The sequence below is a fragment of the Ziziphus jujuba genome, chromosome 4 (genome assembly GCF_031755915.1).
Source record: "Ziziphus jujuba cultivar Dongzao chromosome 4, ASM3175591v1".
In the NCBI taxonomy this organism is placed as follows: Eukaryota; Viridiplantae; Streptophyta; class Magnoliopsida; order Rosales; family Rhamnaceae; genus Ziziphus; species Ziziphus jujuba.
In genome coordinates this window covers 27,736,226-27,758,651 of record NC_083382.1, presented here as the reverse complement: position 1 = coordinate 27,758,651, position 22,426 = coordinate 27,736,226, and the positions used below count along the sequence as shown (strand labels likewise).

The 22,426-nt window shown below is 33.5% G+C and overlaps 4 protein-coding genes and 2 long non-coding RNA genes across 9 annotated transcripts; 4 read left to right on the top strand and 2 right to left on the bottom strand.

Moving 5' to 3' along the window:
• Nucleotides 1–554: 554 nt before the first annotated feature.
• Nucleotides 555–3,550, bottom strand: LOC107416498 (proline dehydrogenase 2, mitochondrial). Its single transcript, XM_016024986.4, has 4 exons — nucleotides 2,792–3,550; nucleotides 1,201–1,846; nucleotides 861–1,101; nucleotides 555–772 (listed from the first exon to the last, which is right to left on the bottom strand). The coding sequence occupies exons 1-4, from the start codon at nucleotides 3,392–3,394 to the stop codon at nucleotides 733–735; spliced, it is 1,530 nt and encodes a 509-aa protein (XP_015880472.2). The 5' UTR covers nucleotides 3,395–3,550; the 3' UTR covers nucleotides 555–732.
• Nucleotides 3,551–5,537: 1,987 nt separating this feature from the next.
• Nucleotides 5,538–7,197, top strand: LOC125422195 (uncharacterized). Its single transcript, XR_007240528.2, has 3 exons — nucleotides 5,538–5,674; nucleotides 5,848–5,922; nucleotides 6,932–7,197. It is a non-coding gene; the product is annotated as an uncharacterized LOC125422195 (long non-coding RNA).
• A 3,342-nt stretch (nucleotides 7,198–10,539) lies between these two features.
• On the top strand, nucleotides 10,540–15,265 carry LOC107416481 (uncharacterized). 4 transcript variants are annotated; one of them, XM_016024964.4, is made up of 7 exons: nucleotides 10,540–10,717; nucleotides 11,641–11,722; nucleotides 11,807–12,153; nucleotides 12,486–12,631; nucleotides 12,839–13,115; nucleotides 13,838–14,110; nucleotides 14,505–15,265. In XM_016024964.4, exons 3-7 carry the CDS (start codon nucleotides 11,845–11,847, stop codon nucleotides 15,003–15,005), a joined length of 1,506 nt encoding a protein of 501 aa, XP_015880450.2. In that variant the 5' UTR covers nucleotides 10,540–10,717; nucleotides 11,641–11,722; nucleotides 11,807–11,844; the 3' UTR covers nucleotides 15,006–15,265. The 4 variants fall into 4 exon arrangements, with proteins under 4 accessions (XP_015880450.2, XP_015880451.2, XP_024928624.2 ...); XM_016024965.4 differs by having other exon boundaries at nucleotides 10,540–10,750; XM_025072856.3 differs by having other exon boundaries at nucleotides 11,641–12,153.
• Nucleotides 14,927–16,151, bottom strand: LOC112491220 (uncharacterized). Its single transcript, XR_003055512.3, has 2 exons — nucleotides 16,011–16,151; nucleotides 14,927–15,883 (listed from the first exon to the last, which is right to left on the bottom strand). It is a non-coding gene; the product is annotated as an uncharacterized LOC112491220 (long non-coding RNA).
• LOC107416492 (uncharacterized) lies at nucleotides 15,836–17,321 on the top strand. The gene is made up of 2 exons (XM_016024981.4): nucleotides 15,836–16,158; nucleotides 16,258–17,321. Exons 1-2 carry the CDS (start codon nucleotides 15,836–15,838, stop codon nucleotides 17,117–17,119), a joined length of 1,185 nt encoding a protein of 394 aa, XP_015880467.3. The 3' UTR covers nucleotides 17,120–17,321.
• Nucleotides 17,322–18,480: 1,159 nt separating this feature from the next.
• Nucleotides 18,481–22,217, top strand: LOC107416482 (uncharacterized). Its single transcript, XM_016024966.4, has 6 exons — nucleotides 18,481–18,813; nucleotides 19,809–20,136; nucleotides 20,237–20,453; nucleotides 20,598–21,135; nucleotides 21,215–21,313; nucleotides 21,429–22,217. Exons 1-6 carry the CDS (start codon nucleotides 18,744–18,746, stop codon nucleotides 21,683–21,685), a joined length of 1,509 nt encoding a protein of 502 aa, XP_015880452.2. The 5' UTR covers nucleotides 18,481–18,743; the 3' UTR covers nucleotides 21,686–22,217.
• Nucleotides 22,218–22,426: the final 209 nt, after the last annotated feature.

The following is a 22,426-nucleotide window of genomic DNA, read 5'->3' as shown; positions in this document are numbered from 1 at the left end:
AATATTATTATATTGTACCTCAGAAGCTAAAAAATATATAATATATGATATCTGTTGCATTGTTGGAGACAGATGGGAGAAGTGGTCAACAATTTAGCAAATTTTCTGGTTTAACTTCTTGTTCCAGAAATTTCCTGATATCTTTATATGATGATGGAGTACAAAAAACCGGTGATGGATTTGCCATCCACATCAACCAAACGTCAGTTCTTATCCTCATTTGCTAAACCATAGTTTAATATATCTGACACGTTTTTTTCAGATCTCATATCTTGGAGGACAAAATTCTATTATAAGTTTTTAGACAAAAATCTATTATAAGTGTTTAGACCCTACTGCCCATGCATAGAGGTGCAAAAACTGCTCATGTTGTCGATTTGCTGATCTGGGAAATCCTCATATACGTGCGAATCTTAATCTCATATATATAATACTTGGTAACACACGCATACATATTGTATATATATATACTGTTTTTTCAATAATAGTCCGAAAACTATAGAACTGACCCTATGCTCTCATCTATCTGCATTAAACTAGATCCAAGTTTGCAATGAAGCCGAAAAAGTAAAAGATAGATCTATTGCCAAGATACAGAGCCAAACATGATAATGAACACGGAAAAAGAACTGGAACTTCCAATTCCTTACCTAAGTAGAGAAATTTACTAATAAATACAAATCTTACCCTATATTTACAATATTATTGGTGGGGATAATGTAATGTTTTCCCTTAGAGGACCGCTGCAATCAGTCTCCTCTTCAATTCCTTCCTGTTTGCAAAAAAGCATAACAATAAAATCAAACTAAAATCATATCAGAAATTTTGCTGCTAAGAATATGTGTGAAATTATTAACTACCTCATGAGTTCTCTGTCCAGAGTCGAAGAAGATAACATGCCCCTATTCTCTTCGGCCCTCCTTAAGAGGTAAGGCATAACAACATCTATAGGTCCAAATGGCATATATTTGCTAACTTGAAACCCTGCATTGCCCAGACCATAGGAAAGAGAATCTGCCATTCCATAAAGCTGTGCAAATTCAAGCTTCTGGTTCACCCTCCCAATCCCCAAATCATGTGCTTTTGCCGCTGCTAGTTTCCCTTTTGCAATCAAAATTAAGCAAGTAAAGCCAAAAACCCAGAAAGCAAATGAACCTGTTCAACAAAACCCAAGTGATAAAAAACTAAATCTTTTACTACCTGATTGAACATTATGGGTTGCAAGAACCAATGCATCAGACCCATTAGCGAGTCTTTCAAGCATGAAAGAAGCACAGTCATTGAAGCTAGAATGAGTGTCCTGAATTGTGTTGTGAATGGGAGATTCGTATCCCAGTGAAGAAGCTAGCTCTCTTTCACTAGACATATAAGCTCCTCTCACCAATTTGACCCCCAATGGAACCCCCATTTTTTCTGCAGCTTTCGTTGCCAAAAACAGTCTGTCCCCGGCATCTTTCAAATAAGCCTGCAATGTTCCATACACAATTGGGTTGTTGTCCTTGTTGTACATAATGGCCGAAGAATACGTTAAGTAATCAATGGCAGGTTGTACGGCTGTGTGCTCTGCATCAACCAACAAAGGAAGATTGGCTTCTAAGCATTCTTGGCACAGTGTGAGTAGTCTCTCATGTGCCAATTGAAGATCACGTTCTTCTTCTGGAGTCAAAGGTTGTGGCTCTGTGAGAGTGTGATATGTTGGACTTGAATCAGAGAAAATAGGGAATGTATTGAGCTTCCATGGAAGACTGCAAGAAGGGTTTTTGTGTTGCCATCTTAGCAAGTCACTAACACGCTCCAGTAATCTCAAGGGGCAAATTGCACTGATTTTCACCACCACGAAGCTCACCTGTTGAAAAAAGCCATTGACTTTAAGGGAAAAAAAAAAAAAAAAAAACATTATGATAAATTCAAAATTCTCTTAAAAACCATTCCTTGTTAAAAAAAATAATAATAATCAGACTACAATAATTACTAATTCGAAAGAGAGTGACTGTGTCTTCAATTGTGTTGAAGCCAATAGTTATTCCACTCTATCTGCATCAGTTAACATAAGTCCTTCTTTTTTTACAAAAAAAAAAAAAGAATTATAAATATTCTACATTGACATGGAAAATGAAATTCAACCGATAAGATCAAATTTCAGAATCTAAAAGTAAATTTTTAACGATTCTACATTGAATCAAGCCTATTTTGGACAAGTCATAATCGGGAAATTGGCAAATGGCAACACACAAATTTGGCGGCTGTGCTGAAAAGTAGACAGCTAATAGAGCCCAATAACAAGGGACTGATGGTATACGTGTACCGTTCAACTTTCCTTCAAACATTCAAGTTGTTAGTACTAAATGTACCACTTGGTTTTCCCATCAAAGTTGGCCCCAGCTGTAAAACGGGTAACCCGGATCCAAATCGGGGCTATCCATAAGTGTGTGGTGTGACCGACACAGTGAGTCGGACCCACCAAGGAAGATGCCACATGGCTTTTCTCTTTTTTCCAAGTAAACATATACCGCTCAAATTTCACCCCCCCAAAAAAAATAAAAATAAAAAGATTCTGTCGTTATGTCTACGATGATACTGCTCGTTTTGTTCGCCGTGAATTTGTAAGCTTCTAAAGTATACGTTACACTTTTGATTTGACAACTTTATTATTTTCTTTCCCAAAAAAAATGATCAAATGCAAACGAATTGAAATTGAGTTAATTTTTAAATTTTTTTTTATATATATATAAAAATTAAAGTTATGAATTGGTGGTATGGAAAATTCATAAGATTGAGAAATCAAACTCACAATGGAAGGTGGAAGAGACTTGGTGGATTCGATGGTGGTAAGGAAGCCTTCCATGTTTCGATCACAAGACTCGTTGTCACATGCAAATTCCAAAGCGTAATCCAGCATCCCTCTAAGCCCTGCATCTCTGAGCCTCAAAGCTGAATTACCGGCCTCCACCGTATTTTCTCCGGCGCAGAAGTGCTCGAAAAACGTGCGCTTGATCAACCCCAATACCATATCCTTCACCAATTGCTTCTCCATTAACTTTGACCTCATCACCCACATGCCCAAGTCAACTATGGGCTCCACCGAGGCCATATAAAGGTTAGCCGAGGCCCGTAACAGTTTCGACGTAGAAACCGATGAGAACAGCTTGTCCAAGTCGTCGAAATCCAAGATGGAAGTGGATTTTGGGATGGTGGTGGTGGTGGTGGTGGTGATGGTGGGTTCGATTTTGGTGTCAGCAGCACCAGCTAAATTGAGGGCAGAGAAGGCCGTGGCGGCGGTGGCGGAGGTAGAGGATGAAGAGGAAGGGGTAGAAGAGTTGAGAGGTCTGGTGGTGGTGGTGGTGAAGTGGCGGAGGTTTTTCAGGAGCTTTGCCCGAGCAACGAGGCTTGCCATCAAACGGTGACAGAACAACTCAATGGTGATTCTGCTCTCAAACGTGTATTTGTGTGTGTGTGTTTTGTTTTTAAAATTGGTATGGAAATAAAAGGCTTGGCTCTTTGGGTTGTTTTGGATGGTGGAGATGTTGCCTTGGTTTAGAGGGGGTTATATAGGAGATTTTATCACTTTTTTTTGTACAGGGTGTCATTTGGTATGTTAAAATTTTCCAGATAATTAACAGAAAGATCCATTCATATTGATCACTGGGGTAGGTTTTTTTCACTATGTTACTTTCAAATAATAATAAATTATGTTTAGACGAATGGAGTAAGTAAGTAATAGGAAAAAAAAAGATTTAAATTCCTTATATATACACGGCTAAAGAAGAAGGAAAAAAAAAAATAATTAAAGACATTGATTCTTTTATTTTTAATTAAATGGATGGAAAGAAAATGTTTATTTAATATTTCAAAGTTATCTTTATTATTATTATTATTGTTGTATAAAAATATTATTAATCATATAAATAACAATTATGAATAAATATTTTCTTTTCCTTTTTTTTCTTTTTTTTGGCTAAACTTATCTGGATTTTTAGTAATTTGACTCTTTTGTGGTCGGAATTTTGATTGGCATTTTTGACTTTTTAGGTGGATCCAAAAGCAGGAGATTTTGTGCCCCCAATTTGCTCAATTTGCCTAATGGGAAGTCGCTTTGATTTTTATTCACCAAAAATATAATAATAATAAAAGTTGGTTTTCAATTTTGTTTAGTTAATTGTGGGAGTGGGACCCAGTAGAGGCTGGAAAATGGGAGCATTGATGGTGGGGTGTTGTTGTTCCACATTTACGCGCTCTCTGGAAACACGTGCCTTCACAGGTTGATCGTACGGGTGGGGCTGTTGTGACTAAGCGATGATGAGGATATGAGTCATATGATCATGAGAATGACTGGGGGGTTGGCGATGTATCACGCGCTTAATGCGGACGCGGACATTTCTTATAAAGATTCATTCATCAGTGGCTGTCAGATTGGATTGGTACATACGTGGCTCCACCGAATCTTTATCCTTTTTGGGATTCCATTAGTTTCTGTCGTTATCATTTTGTGTTTGATAAAACGAGAAAATTATTTATTTATAGCTTTTGCTTGTAACGCTTTTATCATGCGTATAATATTTTTTTGAATTTTCCTTTGATGTTAAACATTTTTTTTTTGTTATTATTTTTTGTGAAAGAGATGTTTAACATTTTTTAAATGTAATTTAATTTCTTCAAGCTATATGTCAACATCTACCGAAAAGTATAAACCTTTGTTTAGTTTTTTTTTTTGTTTTTAACATGGTTTGTTTCTTTTCTTTTCACTTGGTATTGGTATTTTATTATTTACATAGAATTTATCAAACGATTTTGTTGATAAATTATTTATATTCATTTTAAAAAATTTTGGATTCATAATACCAAAATGGAAGAAAATTATTGCAAATAATTACATAACATTTATAAAAAATAAAAAAAATTCATTTTCTAAAGTAAGAATTAAAAACTATATATTCTCCAACCTTTACGGTCCTCTTGACTTTCATAATTATGTTTTTTCCCCTTAATTTTTCAAAGTTCAACAATACGTGTTTGACTTTTACGAATTTTTTTTTCCTTATAAAATGACTTTTATGAAATTGAATCCAACTAAGTGTGGTCCATTAATTTCCAGTTTCTGTTGGTGGAATATTTATTTCTAAATTTTGTAACACATATTCATGCGTGAAAGGATTAGAATTAGCTTGTATTTATTTATTTTTTTGTGATGAGCTTGTTCCCAATGTAAATAAATGGTTGCTTCTGCCAATTAGATTCAGCAGATGAGAAAGTAAAAATATGTTTTGCTTGTACCAATTTTAGCTTGCTGATGGACATGAAATTAGCTATGGAACATAGAAATTTCATTAATTTTTACTATGTTTTAATTATTTGGTTATATATCTTTATAACATTAATAGATTAATATTCTTTTTTAATATAAAGGAAGTGAAATTAATTTATAAATAAAATAACTTTTTTTTGCCAAGATGCAGAACTAGTCCAATTAACTGCCTCTAAAAACGCAACGAACTTTGAACAAGATGACAAATTCCCTGGTTTATATAACTTGGTATGTGGTAGAGTTTATAAATCTCTGTAACATCACTCTCAAACTAATTTGCCTTGAAAAAGAAAAAAAAAAATGAATCAATCAAACAGACCAACCAGTACTACTATTTACCAAGCTGTGGACGCCAAGGACAGAGCTCAGCAGGTCGGTAAAGTATTTTATTTCATTTTTTATTTTTGGTGAATCTATGTAGTATCTTTCTTTTATAGCAACAAAAGGTTACAGATTAATTTCTCTGTAACCAAATACATGAAAATTAGCATATTGCTTGTATATACATATATAGAATGTCATTAATTTTAATTGTTTCTATTTAGGAAAGTATTAGCAGTGCGATGGAGAGGGCAAACCATGCTGCCTGCTGCCAATCTGCCAACGAGTCATGCCAAGAGGTTTCACAAATCTCTTCCTATTTCTTATTTGATCCTGTTTATATTTATATATAATCCTAATTATATCGAGATATTTTGATTGTAATAAAATTGAAACGCACTGATTACATGCAATTTTTTTTTTTTTTCTAAAGATTGCGATCTTTACCTTTTTTGCTTCTAGTGTGATAATATTTTATATATATATATATATAATATGTAAAAGAATGTTATTATGGGCGAAATTGCCTGCTATATGATGGACCAAACACCTCGTTCAATATGTTGTGGAATAAAGAATTATAATTGTTATTGCATATTATGTAATATGTTGTAGGATGTGTTTGATCTATCATTCAGTAGTCAACTTCCCCAACAATAGCAATTCCATGTATCTGGTTATATATAATGAGTTAGGAGTGATAATTGGATCCAGTTTATCTAAACCCGAATAAACCTAACCGGAACCCAATAACAACTTGTCCCTATTGAAATTTGACCTAATTTGATTGTTAATTGGGTTTTGCTTGACCCGACCAGTTGGGTTCGTCGACTTGACTTGACCCAATGGATTTTATTAAGAAAAATTCAAAATTTATTATATAATGCCTTAAAAGCATTTAGATACATAAAGTAAATTCGAATCCGATCCAACCCAAATTCGAAACAGGCACATAAAATTATAAACCCAACCTGGGTGAAGCCCCGTTTATAGTTTCCCATATCCATTTTGATTGGCTTGGATCATTAAGAAATCTTGATTTGATCTGATGCAATTGTCATTCCTACTTAGAAATTTTAATTAAATCATTTTTAAATTAACGATACATTGACTCAATCATTTAAAGGCTCTGTATGATTGAATCTATTTATCATCAATTTAAAAAAATATTGAAAATATCCTCATTTAAAAACTGATTGAGTATATATAATCTTCATGATCATTTACTAAAAATATATAATCTTCATAGTCTCTGTTGCTTTTGCATACTATATAATTAATAACTATATATCGCGTGCATGCATGCAGGGTGGCCAAATGAAGGCTAAGCCCCAAGAGGCTGCTGATGCTGCTAAGATTACAGTCGGAACTGACAAATGAAAATCTACCTTCCTCATCTTGATCCTTCAAGTTTTCTTTTGTTTTTTGCTTTTTTTGTTTTTTGATCCTTAATTTCTATACCGATTTGTTTTCTACTTTTTTTAGCCTTGTTATTGATGAGCCGGCTGGCAATCAATAATTAATTTTAATTAATTATGAGGAAAACTATCTTATAAAGTTTCACAGTTTTCTTATCCTCTGTCATTTCTTTAAATAGTATATAAATATATATTGGTCCCAACAAATTAAATTTGATAATATTCTGGCCAATAATTTGAAGTTTTGATAGATCAGTACTGTCTGACATGCTATCTGGTTTACAGAGTGCTATGTGTAGGTAAGAAGAAGGACAAAATAATGCATTTGATAAAAAGCAACAAAATTAAGTAATAATATCGCAGAAGCAATGTTTATATTAGCCAAAAAAAAAAACAAAAAAGGGAAGCGATAGTTCACATTGCAAGTCTGCTATGCCTACCCACATGTATATCGTCTATGAACAATTAAAAGATCACTAAAATCCGTTTATCATCAATGAAATTTTTTTTTCACCAAAAAATAAAATAAAATATATATATATATATAAATATATATTCACCATCTAAGAATAATTTGAATTTATGATTGATCAGTAATGTCTAACACGCTATCTGGATTGGTTACAAAAATCAACATATATGTAGGAACGATAAAGTAGTGCACGTGATGAAAAGGAGCAAAATTAAACAATAATATCTAAAAACCTATATATTAGCAAAAAATAAAAATAAAAATAAAATAAAGCAATAACTCACAATGCAAGTTTGCCATGCGAACCTTCATATATAGAGACAAGTCAATAGAGACAGATTATCAAATACAAATTAAAAGTATGTGTAAGACAATATTTTAAAAGGTGATGGAACGCATTGTATATTATATATTAGACATCTATAATATATTTAGTAATAATGCAACATGTTACAGAACATTACTACTAGATTTCACCAATTATTAATCCATTTTATCTTTACAACTATAATATTGTCTAATATCTTGAACTTCTATCACCTAAAAAACTGAAACTATACAATTATATATGTTATTATATTTGATTTATAAGAATATAAATTCCTATCACTTTTATAATCTAAAAAGATATGAACGTGTATTCAAATTCTGTGTCGGAGATAACTTATTATATATGTGAATAATTATATCTATTATGCTTTAATGCTTACACTGATAGACTCAAAAAAACAAAAAAAAGTTGTATTATCTTAATTAATTTCTTTTTAAGATTTGTCTTCTTGTGTATATGTACAAACTTTTATTTTTTTAATTTTTTATATCGATATATATCTTGAATTTATTAAAATCATTTTGGAATGCAAATGACTCTTTTGGCTAAATTATTAACTATTAATCTCTTATCTAAAAATACTTGTAAATTTGATCAGTGATAAATTATTGGGAGTACATTTCAGATCCAAATTCAAGCCTTGTTCAATTTTTAATTTTTTTTACAAAAAAAAAAAAAAAAAAAAAAAAAACTCTTTAGTATCAGAAATTTTCTCCTAGCTGGGAGAGCTATTACTTTTCCTTGTATTAACGCCGCTCCTTTTCTGTTCCCCAATAACACTGTAGGCTGCATTCATCTTCTTATCAGAGGCGACTCCATCAAAACCTCCAAACAGAAACCCAAAATGGTAATCGAAATGAGAAATGAGTAATGGGGTTGTAGCTTCAGCTTCTCTCCAGTTTCTTCTCTCTCCCCTTTTTCTGCTGGGACTTTCTTTTAGCTATGGGTGGGCAAAATCCAATCCAACCCGCTCAATCCGCCCAATCCAATCCATTTTTAACGGTTTGGATTGGATTTTTACATTAATTGGATTGGATTGGGTTCAAAATATTATAAATTGTATGGATTGGATTGGTTATAGATTGGAAATATAAATCCAATCCAATCCAATCCAAATAATATATTATATAACTAAAAAATTATATATTTTTTATTTTTTTCATTTTTATATATTAATTTTAGAATATTTTTTTCATTTTTATATATTAGTTTTTAAATTTTTTTTCCATTTTTATATATTGATTTTTAATATATATATATATATATATTTTTTTTTCTTTTACATCCCTATATTTCAAATTTTAAATCAAATTGTTAGTTGTAACGCTAAACTAAACATTTACCTTTGTTGTCGCCCACCACCAGTCCATTACCATCACCATAATATATATATATTTTTTTACATCCCCATCATATATATATCTACATATATTGTATCCAATTGTTACTTATATATATATATATATATATATATATATATATATATATATATATATATAAATGTTTAAATATAATTTATTGCTAATTTTATTGTTTTGATCTTTGTAGAGCTTACATAATCAACTAAAATTAGTGAATCTGTCAACGTTGATTGACTTATGATTTACCAAAGTTTTAAAGTTAAAAAAAAAAAGGAATTATGCATTGATTCTTGAGTGAATGAATTTTGACGAATGTATTATTTTACATTATTTGTTCTAACAATTTTAATTTGATTTTATAGAAGTGAGATGATGACATTAATGTTAGCTATTTAATAAGTGCATGATGTATATCATTTGCTACATTTTCTTCTTTATTTTCCATTGTAAACTATATTGTATTATTCTAACTGTATTTTATGTTTGGATAATTATAATTTATTATTTATATTTTATATTTGAAAATTTTTTTATTTGTATTATATATTTATAAATTAATAAGTTTTAAACCGATCAACCAATCCAAACCAAACCAATCATAAATGATTTGGTTTGGTTTGGATTTAATACTTCAATGGTTTAGTTTGGATTGTAAATTAAAAAAATCGATATATATGGATTGGGTTGTATTTCAGTCCAAAACCGAACAAACCCAATCCATGTCCACCCCTACTTTTAGCTACTAGCGATTTGGAAATTCGGTCTCTTGCTGAAATATATGTCATGGGTGTTTTTCCTAATTCATTGGTTTGTTTGAATTTATGAATATTTCATAAATTACTGTTATTATTTAGGAGGAACATTCATTTGGTTGGAATTTCTTAGTATTTCTTGTGCTTGTTGTTGTCTTTGTCCGTGCAAAATTTTGTGATTGTCTTGTATAGTTTGGGGGAGTGTGGTTTTTGATGAAAAGGAAGCAGAAAAAACTTTTTACCCAAAAAAAAGAAGAAGAAAATTAAAAGAAAGTTAGAGAAGTGTGTTAGCTGGTAATTTGGCTCAACAACAACATGATGTGCGCTGTTGATGACACATATGGTTTTGTATCATCGTTTCTCGAAAGGGAGATGGAGATTTCAGATTTGATAGAAGGATTTTATTATTATTTATGTTAATCTACGTGGCAATATCAGTCAGTGACATGGTAAAATCTGTCAAAATCTAGCAGATAGCAGAGGATGAAAAGTTGGAAGGTTTCGATGTAATTTGTTTTTATTTTTATTTTAAACCTTACTTTTTATTTTTTTATTTTTTATATTAACCAAAAAAGAGAATCCCATCCTTTTGCTTTTGCGGTTTGTACCCGTCTAATTTTTGGTTTCGAGAATAAAGTGGCAAAATGCTTCAGCCACAAGACCCAATTCCTCTGTGATGTCAAAGAAACTCTTTTAGAATCTCTCTTTGGCTCTCTGTAACTTAAAAACACTGTTTCTCGTTCTCTTTTCACGCCTGAAGGTAAACAGTCTCTGCAACTCAGCAATAAGCATGGTGCGAATTTATTCATTCTTGCTGTGCATGCACTGAATCACTTGTTTTTGTTATCTTTTTCTTTCCATCAGATACTTCAGAATTTGATCTGTTATTGAATGATGATATATATATTGGGCATGCTATTTTTGTGTAGTTGGTTATATTCATCTTCACCTTTTTTTTTTTTTTTTTGATATGTTGAAGTTCTTAGTTATACTCTAGTTGGTTTTCTTTCGATTAGGAAATGCCCATCTAAATTTCGGCCTTATTCCGATGAAATCAGCTGCTTTTCATTGTAAAATTTGGAGCTTTCTCTTTGTATTCGTGGGTTTACCAACAGGATGTTAAAAACATTTTCTCTATTTGTTACCTTTTTACACTTTTTTTTATTTAATTATTTAAACCGAACTTCAGCTAAGTTTAGACATTTATGCTAAATAGACAAGACTGCCAATTTCGTTGCCCAAATTTTTTACGTTACCAACCTGAAATTAGATTCCAATATTAGCATTTTTCTTCTTTTTCTTTTCTGTTTATTTTTTAATTAACTTTACGATTTCAAATTTTCCATTAAATTTGAATATTAATAGCGAGAAGTTTAGTGAACTCGTCATTTATGCTAAAATGGATCGACCGTCAATCATGTTACATTTTTCTTTTCTCCCTCAAATGTGGATGCTTGTTTTGTGTAATGTCTAAGGCGATAACCTTGAAGAATTTGTACAATTTACGATGCTGAATGGTTAAGATAATTAAGTATGTCTTGTTAGATTGAGCATAAGTTAATTCACGGCTGTTATTACTTATAAATCTGATCATATTATAGCTTGCCAAGAAGTACTTGTTGAGCACTTGTTGGAGAATATTTGGTCCTGATAAGTTTGCTTATTTGTTTAACATGGTTGCAGGGGTTGGATAGTCTGCTGCCTCTACAGTAAACACATTAAAACTATAGTTGGTTATGATAAAGCGGAGACAAGAGAAAAAAGTGTATGCAGTACTTCTCATGAAAATCACAGAAAGTTGTTATTTTTCATCTTTCCCTATGAATTTATAAAGCATTGCTTTATTTAGGAAAGGAGGAAAAAGCTGTATTTAGCTCATATACAGGCATGGGTAACCCACAGCAGCTTAAGAGAAGAGTAGCATTTGTGCTTATTGATGGGTTGGGTGATGTGTCATTACCAAAATTTGGGTTCAAGACTCCTCTTCAAGCAGCCAACCTGCCCCATTTGGATGCTATTGCATCTGCAGGAATTAATGGTCTAATGGATCCTGTTGAAGTAGGTTTGGCTTGTGGAAGTGACACAGCTCACCTTTCTCTGTTGGGTTATGACCCAAGAGTATATTACCGCGGCCGAGGTGCATTTGAGTCTATGGGTGCTGGATTAGCCATGTCACCAGGTGATATTGCATTTAAGGTGGGTATATGTTTACCATTTACTATTTTCCATTTCTGTTTTGGCATCATAAAGTGGTGCCCTTATAATCAGGATATGATCTTGGATAAGCAATTCAATATCTTGGCATTTCACGTGATACATTTTAGCACTGAAGATGGTCTTGATAGATAACTTGCACACATGGTGTGTAATCTACTGCATTCTGTTCAATAAAGTTTCAGTTGCTCTCTGTTGTGACTATTCATGTTTCATCCTTCTTGTTACACTGATTTTTGAAGAACAGCTGTTTTAATATTCTAGTTTTGTTGGCTGTTTTTCATAAAGCCTCATATCCAACTTCTGATCTGTAGTCTAATTTTGCAACTTTGGATGAGAAAACTGGAATAGTCATCAGCAGGAGGGCTGACAGGCACTTTGAAGAAGAGGGGCCCATACTCTGTGCTGCACTTGATGGAATGAAGCTTCCATCTTTTCCTCAGTATGAAGTCAGAGTGAGGTGCAAAATTTTGTTCTCTATGACTTTGTTTTTAATTTGATGTGTGCCTATGGTTAAACTCTCTTCACTATTATTTTAGAATGTCTGGGTCCATTTTATATTATATTAACTGATCTCTTACATTACTTTTTTGGCTTAAAGGTTAAGGCTTGTGATTTTGATGATATAATAATATTAACCAAAAAGAAATTGAATCATTTCCAACAGGTATGCAACAGAACATAGATGTGGAGTGGTTGTGAAAGGACCAAAGTTAAGTGGAAATATATCAGGAACAGACCCACTCAAGGATAACCGCCTGCTCTTGAAAGCTGAAGCTTTAGACAATACTGAAGAAGCAAGGCATACAGCTGAAGTTGTCAATGAATTATCCAAGGAAATTTCACGGATTCTGGTTTCTCATCCACTGAATGCCAAGCGGGCTTCAGAAGGGAAGAACATAGCTAATGTGGTCCTTCTACGAGGTTGTGGTATTAGAATTGAGGTATGTTGTCTCATTCTTTACTTGGCATTGGCAGTGTTTATCATTTTGCTATATTTAATTGATGGATATATGCCTCAATTTGCTATTATTGGTGGTTTGTTGGATAAGTCACTGCATGCAGAAATGGTCCTCCTATTGGAACTTCTACACTTAATATATTCAACTGAATTGCTCCTATTCTTGTATTCTGTCCAACATTCTAAATTTTGGTAAATGTTGAAAATTAAAGAAAGAAAAAATAACATTTGTTTTTCATGGGTTGTAACCTGTTGAGTGTCACTGCTTTCTTGCTATTAGAATAAGGAGTGAAAATTTTGAGATACTAGTGAGATGAAACAGCTGCAGAGCAGCTAATGAACATGGGGGGCTAGGGAAATGTTGTAATTGGTGGGGTAGACTTTTCTTTTATACTTTCTTTCATCTTGTGGTTTGGTAATCTATCATGTGAATAACTGGACAGTTAGATGCAGAGACGTCAGGTTTCGATTGGATACCTAAAGCCTTAGAAATCCCTAACCAACAGCATAACCTTGAGATGGTGAAGTGTTGGTCTTGCAAGATTTAATGGTTTATCATGTTAGTGTTGTTTGTTTTTTTTCTCTTTCTCCTACAGTGCCCTGAGTGTCAGACCTTTGGGGGCTATGTGGACTCATTTTTAGAAGAATCTGGATGACATACCTTCATCGATTTGTTTCTATGTTAATTCAAATCTTTTGTTGCAGGTTCCTCCATTTCTAAAGAAACATGGTTTGAGGCCATGCATGGTAGCTCCTACAAAAATTATAGCTGGGCTGGGATTATCTCTGGGCATTGACATCCTAGAAGCTCCTGGAGCAACCGGAGACTATCGAACGCTTCTAACTTCCAAAGCAACTGCAATAGCTAAGGCACTCTCAGCTCCTTTGCAGTCTTCCCCAAACGTTTTTGTACCAGGTGAGGATGAACACAAACCAGGCCATTCAGATGGCTATGATTTTGGGTTTCTTCACATAAAGGTAATAATCCTCTTTAAGTAATGTTTTTATTTATTTTCTTGTGTTCTCATGCAACTCGCACGGCTTTTCAACAACCAGCATTCCGAATTAAAGGCATGATGCATTAATTTTGGCCTTTTGTTGATTCAAAGTCAATATATTATAATTCATAAATTTAAGGCTAAAAGTTGCATGTGCTGGAAGGGTAATTACACGCTCATCATGCTTATTTGTTAAGTGATCACCCATAACGGCAAAGATAATCATTGCTAAATGATCCTGGACTACCTAGAAAACTAATTAAAATTATATATATAAAAATAGAGCTCTTTCGCACAGGAAGGAGGTCTCTCAGTACTTGTGTGAAGGCCTTCTCATTTGGTGAAGGAAGTTTCCTTGCTATTTGATATTGCAGGCAATAGATGATGCAGGGCATGATAAGGCAAGCATTTTTAAAGTCAAGGGATTGGAGGCTGTAGATAAAGCCATAGGGCAGCTGGCCAAGTTCCTCTGGGAGGCTGAGACAACTGGTAATTTCCAGTACTTCTTATGCGTCACTGGAGACCATTCTACCCCAGTTGAATATGGAGACCACAGCTTTGAACCTGTTCCATTTGCAATGTGTCGGTTGAAAGACTTTGTGGCTACTGTCGGCGTTGAATCTATCTTAGGGACCCCTATTGATCCATTTCCTCTTCCAACTGTTGAAGCGGGTGAAGACCTTATTGACAATGTTGGGATGGAACAAGAAGAAAGAAGAAAACAAACTCGAGCTTTCAGTGGTGATTCAGTTTATGAGTTCCATGAGATAGCTGCTGCAAGAGGATGTCTTGGGCGTTTCCCTGGTGGAGAGATGATGGGAATTATAAAAACATTTCTTGAAGTAGATGCAGAAGCTGTTTTTGCAGAAAGTTGAGGAATTCCAAATAGTTAAGATGGATGATGCCTCTTAACTAAATTTTGGGAGATTCTTTTAATGTTAATTTGGGAAAGAAGGAAAAAACAAATTGTACACAATTTAAAATAAGCCCGTCCGAAGGTTTTTCTTTTTTTCTTGTTCCCAATGTTTTTGATCTTCTTACTGCATGGACCTGCTATGTGAACTAGTTTTCTGGTGGGAACCCATTGTACTAGTTGCGCATTGACAAAAATAAAATCTCAATGTCTTTCAAACAAGATGTTATGAAAATGGCTTATCCTTTTTGCTTTTCTTTTTTTAATTTTTCTTCGATGGATTACTTTATAACCAAAATTATGATGCCAACCCCTTACTTTAATAGTTATTTGGTTTTGCGTATTAGGGTGGTGGCTTTAGCACAGCCTTCCGATTAAAACACAAATGCAGAAAAAAAGGTAAAGTAACAGATGTATATCATCAGAGCCATGAAAGATCACTACCCATATTTGTGAATTTCTCTAACTTTGCTGAAAATGTTATTGACATAAAGGTGAAATAGCAAAGCAAAAGAGTAAAAAAAGAAAGTGGAGCAAGCAGTTTCTTTATCTTGGTTTTCTTTATATCTTTCTTTTTTATTCAATAATTTATGCTCGAACTGACTTTCTCTTTGTACAAATCAACTATTGGAAGTGTAATACTCCACTTTCCTTTTCTTAACTCATAAGGAATATTCCAGTTATTAACCATAAACCAAGACAAAATAACCGAAAACAGAGGGATCTTAGTTCATAAGGAATCAAGCTACCAAAACCTTCGCAAGCCATCAGGGGAGAGACATACTTTGCAAGATGTATGTGACAAGGCCTCTTTCGATGTACCGGAAATCTCCACACACCCTTGCAACAAAACCAGAAGTTCCAAATTCAGGTCATCTAGTACTCACAGATGAAGAAGCAGATGCACAGGATATTCTCTGTTGGGCAAGTTGCGGAATATGCAAGCGAAAGAAAGTTAAGAAATTACCATTTCCTCAGGACAAGATTCTCAGCGTTATTTATACATCTGAGTACCATGAAACAAGCACTACTAAGGTTTGGTTTCTCCCAGTTCCCTATCAGCCTCTCTCTTCCAACTGCTACTATGTTATCAGAGCAAAAGGCAGACACAAAGGGTATATATGATCTTCATCTTGCTCTGACCCTTGCCGGTTATGTTCTATTTTACTTTCGTTTTCCAAAAAAGACTAACTTTCTTGCTTGTTATGTTGCAGAAAAGCATGCACAAGCTCAAGAGAGGGAGATATCATAACCTGCTGCTTTAGAGACATCTTGAGGGACAAGAAACCGAAACCTCTGAATCACAGAAACATATACCAACAATTCAAGATTCATAGACACCAAAGTGGTGGTTTCTTTGCCAAGTCTGTAGCTCCTGATGGTGTTCCTCCTAAATTTCTGAGAAGAAAAGGGTGGAAAGTTCGTTGCTCTAGAACTTCGCACGGGTCTCGATTAAATGAAGCTTTAGGCATCGATACCTCTCTTAGAGAAAAGCTTCCAGACTTCAATTTTCCCATCTTCAATGTCCAATTCCCTTCTGTTATTGTTGGAAAATGGTATTGCCCATTTGGGTTTGTGAGAGAGAAAGCAGGAGTGAAGCGCCAAATGAAGAAAACGATTCTGTATTCACTGACTCTGGAGCAATGGTGGGAAGAAATTTATTCATGTGGGAATGTCAACTATGGAGGAAATACTGTGACTGTGAATGAATATGTGCAAAGAGAAGTGTCATTGGTAGGTGGGTTTGAAGCAGTGAAGGATGATAGAAATGGGCGTGGTGCGTTTACTTGGTTCAAAGTTTATAACCCATATGGGAGGAAAGGAGTGGTGAGTGTTGGTCTTAGTCATGAAGTTGTTGAGAATATGAAATGGGTATTAGAGGAACATGGGTGGGTTAATGGTGAAGAAAGGGAGGTGAAGGTTGAGAGGGTTGAAGAGTTTAGAAGTGAAAATGGGTGGAGGAAATTTGGTTGCTATGTGTTGGTGGAGAGCTTTGTGTTAAGAAGATTGGATGGAAGTTTGGTGTTGAAATGTTCCTTCAGGCACACAGACAAGATTCGTTGCAAATGGGAATGAGCAAGATACACATATATATACACGCCCATATAAGTATTTCCTTTTTGTTTGAGTTCTGTAAATAATATTTGATTCCTAGTTCAGTGAAGGATAATCTCAATGAAGGTTGTATTTCCTGTTTTAATTTCCCTTCCAGCTTTTGTAAAGCTACTTGTGATGAAGTATGTTATCATCTTGTCTTTGTATTTTTGTTTAAAGAAAATTCTTATTCGTCAAAAAACCCAAAAAAAAAAAAAAAAAAAAAAACATAATCTAATAAATTTTGTGTTATTGCAGGGTTCAATTTAGACCTAGAGAATGCATTTGGGTCCATTTGAAATGTTCGAACAAACTATTTTAAATAATCGAATCTAGTGGAATGCAGCGTAGCAATCTAAACACAGTCCATTGGGGATTGGTTCTTGAGATTGATTTCTAGGAATTACTTTCATTTTGAGGAAGTAATTTTTAAAAATAATTTATTTGGTAATTCTTTAGCTAATTTTTTAATACCAAAATCATGGAAAACTTATTGCATATTTTTTTTAACCAAATATTATAAGAAATAAATATATAAAAGTGATTTTAGTGATTTTAAAATCATTTTTATTTATTATAATTATTAATACTCCTAAGAGGAACATAAATATTAAAAGTCAATGAATATGATAGTACTCTAAGATAATCTTAAAAAAAAAAAAATAGTTTTTTTAGAATAATGTGTTGGTAAAATTTATTTTATAGTTAAATAAGTTTAATTTAATTGATAAGCTTTTCCTATCAAATCCATATTTATAAGATTGTGAGTTTAAAATGGATAAAAAAAAAAAATTCTATTTTTATAAAAAAGGATTGGGCTTAAGTAAAAGATCTTGATATTTACTTCTATCTATAAAATAAAATAAAAAAAAAGGGCAAAACAGGAGCCTTGTAAAGCATCTTTGTTTGTTTGTTCCTCGTTCCCTCTTTTGGTATATTTAATCTCGATTATAAAATTTATCTTAAGAAGAAAATGATGATTTTTAAACTTTAAAAAGAAGTTGATGATACTTTCCTAAACCAAGATATTAAATTATATTCATTTAAATTAAACTTAGAAAAGGGAAAACAAAATTAAATTAAAAAAAAAAAAGAAAGAGTATGAACTTTTTTTTTTTGGCTAAAAAACAAAATTGATCTCCCGTTAAGACAGCACATCTGCAACATATTGACCATTCTAGGCATCAGATGAGCAACATCCTCACGTCTCAAAATCACGTGGAAGCAGAAACAGAGCCAAGTCACATATTATTTTTTATTACCAAAAAAAAAAGCCAGGTCTGCTTCCTTGTTTGACTCTTCAAGGTTATAAATGCCTAAATCTCATCATTATCCTACTATATCTTTACCCATCGTTTGATTTAACATTTAGTATTCTTTTTTCCTTCTTTTTTTATTGTTATTTTTATTTTTTTAAATAATCAACCTTAACTTTGTAAATGTTTCAATACCATCCCCAATGTCCAAATTCGGCCTCCATTGATTGCCAGTACTAAAATATTCCACCTACTCCATATCAAATATCGTCCACTAGTCTCCTCTGTCAGTATCACATACCCTAGCAGTCTTTCTTGATTTCTTTCAGTTCTAGGAGTCTCCAAGAAACATGGGCTCTCAATCTTTTTTCTCTGCACGTCCACTTTCATCTTCACCTCTATCAAACACAAACGCCAAAGGTAAAAACTTTTTTTTTTTTTTTTGGTTCTCCCCTCCCATTTTTCAATATTTCTCTTGTGCCTCAGCTGCTTTTCTTAAGTGTTTTGATGCAAAACCCAAGTTTCATTTTTTGGTAATTGATCAGGTGCATTATTGTTATCAAGTTCAGTTGAAAACTGACCCTAGCTTCTGCAAATTCTGACAAAGCCTTTTACTTTTATTATTATTAATTACTTGTTTTATGATTTAATTTATGCATTCTGTATAAATGTTGGTGGGGCAAAAACTAAAATTTATATAAATGTTGTTAGTGGCAAAGCTGAGATGAAGATGATTAAAACAAAAAAAAAAAAAAAGTATGATTTTGATATTGTGTTGTGCTCTGGCAGAGAACAAGCAAAATGAGAGCCGTTGATCTTAGTCATTTAATTGGTTGGACATTTTGAACTCCAAGAGATAATTAAAGAGATGCTAAATTTTAGTTTTAGTTACTATATACTTGACAGACCAACATACATATAAAATATTTGAAACGAGAACAATATTTTAAGCTGGTGTTCCTTTTATTCACCTCCACATACCTGTGAATGCACTTTAAATGGGAGAACACTCTCTTCTTTATTTATTTATTTTATTTAATTTTTTTTTTTTTGCTTCTCACTCTCTGATAGTCAAGTTAGTTTGCGTTAAGAGAATGCTCAAATATTGGTCTGGAACAGTGCCACCATTTATGTTATGCAAAGAGGTCCAAAAAGTCCATGAAAGCCTAGTCTTTTGGGAAATTTCTTGATAAAAAATAGCAGAGAGATGCATTACGTGGTAAAAACATTTTCATATCTTTCTGAAACTCAGCCTTTTGATTTCTAAGTAACATTCATTTTCCTGCATGCCAAAACAGAAAACACATATTTTGTAAGATGGTATAAGCTGCTGACCTTGCCTTACTTTGTTGTGTGATTAATTTTTATTAGTTGTGCCATGTGTAATATAATATAACTATTTTGTATGCCACCAGTTGAGGAAAAGTGGCTTGGATATTTTCCACTGAAGAGAAAACCATTGTATCCTAGACTATCAAATGGTGGTAGAGTAAGGGCATCCCTGAATGCAGATTCAAAAGCAATTGAAATTCCCCGTAGATGGTACAATCTAATAGCAGATCTTCCTGTAAAACCTCCACCACCATTAAATCCCAAGACTCTTGAACCAGTAAAACCTGAAGATTTGTCTCCTCTCTTTCCTGATGAGTTAATTAAGCAGGAGACAACCAATGACAGGTTCATAGATATCCCAGATGAGGTTATTGATGTATACAAGCTTTGGCGTCCGACCCCTCTTATCAGGTTATTTAATCTACTCCTATTGTCCCTGAATTCTGTTTTTGATAATCATCTTCCTGTTACTTGGTGAGAAAGAATCTAATATGTCTTTGGTAAAACATAGAGCGAAGAGGTTGGAGAAACTTCTGGATACACCTGCCAGAATCTACTACAAGTACGAAGGTGTCAGCCCTGCTGGATCACACAAACCAAACACTGCAGTGCCACAAGTATGGTACAATGCAAAGGAAGGTGTCAAGAATGTTGTTACAGAAACTGGTGCTGGTCAATGGGGCTGCTCATTGGCCTTTGCTTGCAGCTTATTTGGTCTTGGCTGTGAGGTAAGAAGAATTCGAGATAATCCTTATAAGGAGCTATCCATATGTGACATATTAAAAGGTTGAATTGAATCAATTCGTGTTCATAATTTGATCTGCTTGACAAAGATAATGTCAAGGTTTTTTAAAATTCTGCATTCATTTTAGGTGTGGCAAGTTCGTGCTTCATTTGATCAAAAGCCATATCGAAGATTAATGATGGAAACTTGGGGAGCAAAAGTACATCCATCTCCATCTAGCATTACTGAAGCAGGTAGAAAAATCCTTCAGAAGGATCCAACAAGCCCAGGAAGTCTAGGAATTGCTATTTCAGAAGCTGTAGAAGTTGCAGCAATGAGTCCTGAGACCAAGTACTGCCTGGGAAGTGTTCTCAATCATGTTTTGCTCCACCAGACTGTTATAGGTGAGGAATGTCTAAAACAAATGGAGGCCATAGGTGAAACCCCGGATCTTATAATAGGATGTACAGGTGGAGGGTCCAATTTTGCAGGGCTGAGTTTTCCATTCATCCGAGAGAAACTCAGTGGGAAGATAAACCCTGTTATAAGAGCAGTTGAGCCTTCAGCGTGTCCTTCATTGACAAAAGGTGTGTATGCATATGATTATGGTGACACAGCAGGGATGACTCCTCTTATGAAGATGCATACGCTTGGCCACGATTTCATTCCTGATCCAATTCATGCAGGTAAATAGTATCAATTGCTTTTTGTCAATTCCTGCTTCTGTCATTTCTTCAAATTGAAAGTAATTTTCTCTTACTGCAGGAGGATTGCGTTATCACGGTATGGCTCCATTGATATCTCATGTCTATGAACTTGGTCTTATGGAAGCAATTTCGATTCCACAGACAGAGTGCTTTCATGGTATTGTTACCAGTATTACCATATTCTTATCATACTTGTGTTTTTTTTTTTTTTTTTTCGTATAATTGAAAGCAAGAGAAAGAAGAAATTAGACTATAACTTTGTTGTGGCTCAGGTGCAATACAATTTGCAAGGACTGAAGGTTTGATACCAGCACCAGAACCAACACACGCCATTGCTGCCACGATTAGGGAAGCTCTGAAATGCAAAGAGACTGGAGAAGCAAAGGTTATCCTAACAGCTATGTGCGGACATGGCCATTTCGACCTGACATCTTATGAGAAGTATTTGCAAGGAAATATGGTTGACTTGTCATTTTCAGAGGAAAAGATACAAGCATCACTTGCTAATATTCCTCAAGTGGTGGCCTGATATCTTTGCAACTGAGTACAATATTAGATTTTTATTTTTATTTTGGATGGAAAAAAGTTTGAAAAAAAATTTAAGAACAAGGAAGCTGATGAATTCGTTTTTTGACATTAGAAGTAAAGAATAAAAGCGAGGGATATGCTAAGAAAAAGAAGAAAAAATTGACTACAATTTGAGAAGTTGTACTTTTTTTTTTTTTTTTTTTTTCTTGGTAATAACAATCTGAGAAGTTGTTGGGAAACAAATGCACATGGATTCACATGACAGAAGTACTGGTGGTCTTTTTAGTTGCTAGTTTGCCTTAAATTTAAGAAAAATAGGTGGTTCTTCATCAAGATTTGATATGTGTTATTGGTCTCAAGTCATTACAATTTCGTAGGGACAAATTCTGTTTTTTTTTTTTTTTTTTTTTTAATATTTTATTTCCTTACAAACTCTCAAACACTGTATAATGTGAATTGGCTTGAAACTGGGTTAAAGATTGATGAGCATAAACAATGTTCTATATAATAATTTCACTACCTTTTATTTTTCATTGTTTTGCTCATTTAATTTGCTTGTATAACTTTTTATTATAGTTTCGCTGTATGTAATAGCCACTTTATTTTCAGCATGGAAAAAATGAACAAATTGTTAAGTATGCTCTTGCCTTATTTCATATAGAAGTACATAACAACACGATGACATTGGCATGTCAAAAGCTTTACTTGAAAAAAAGAAAAAAAGAGGACATACCGAAGCGAT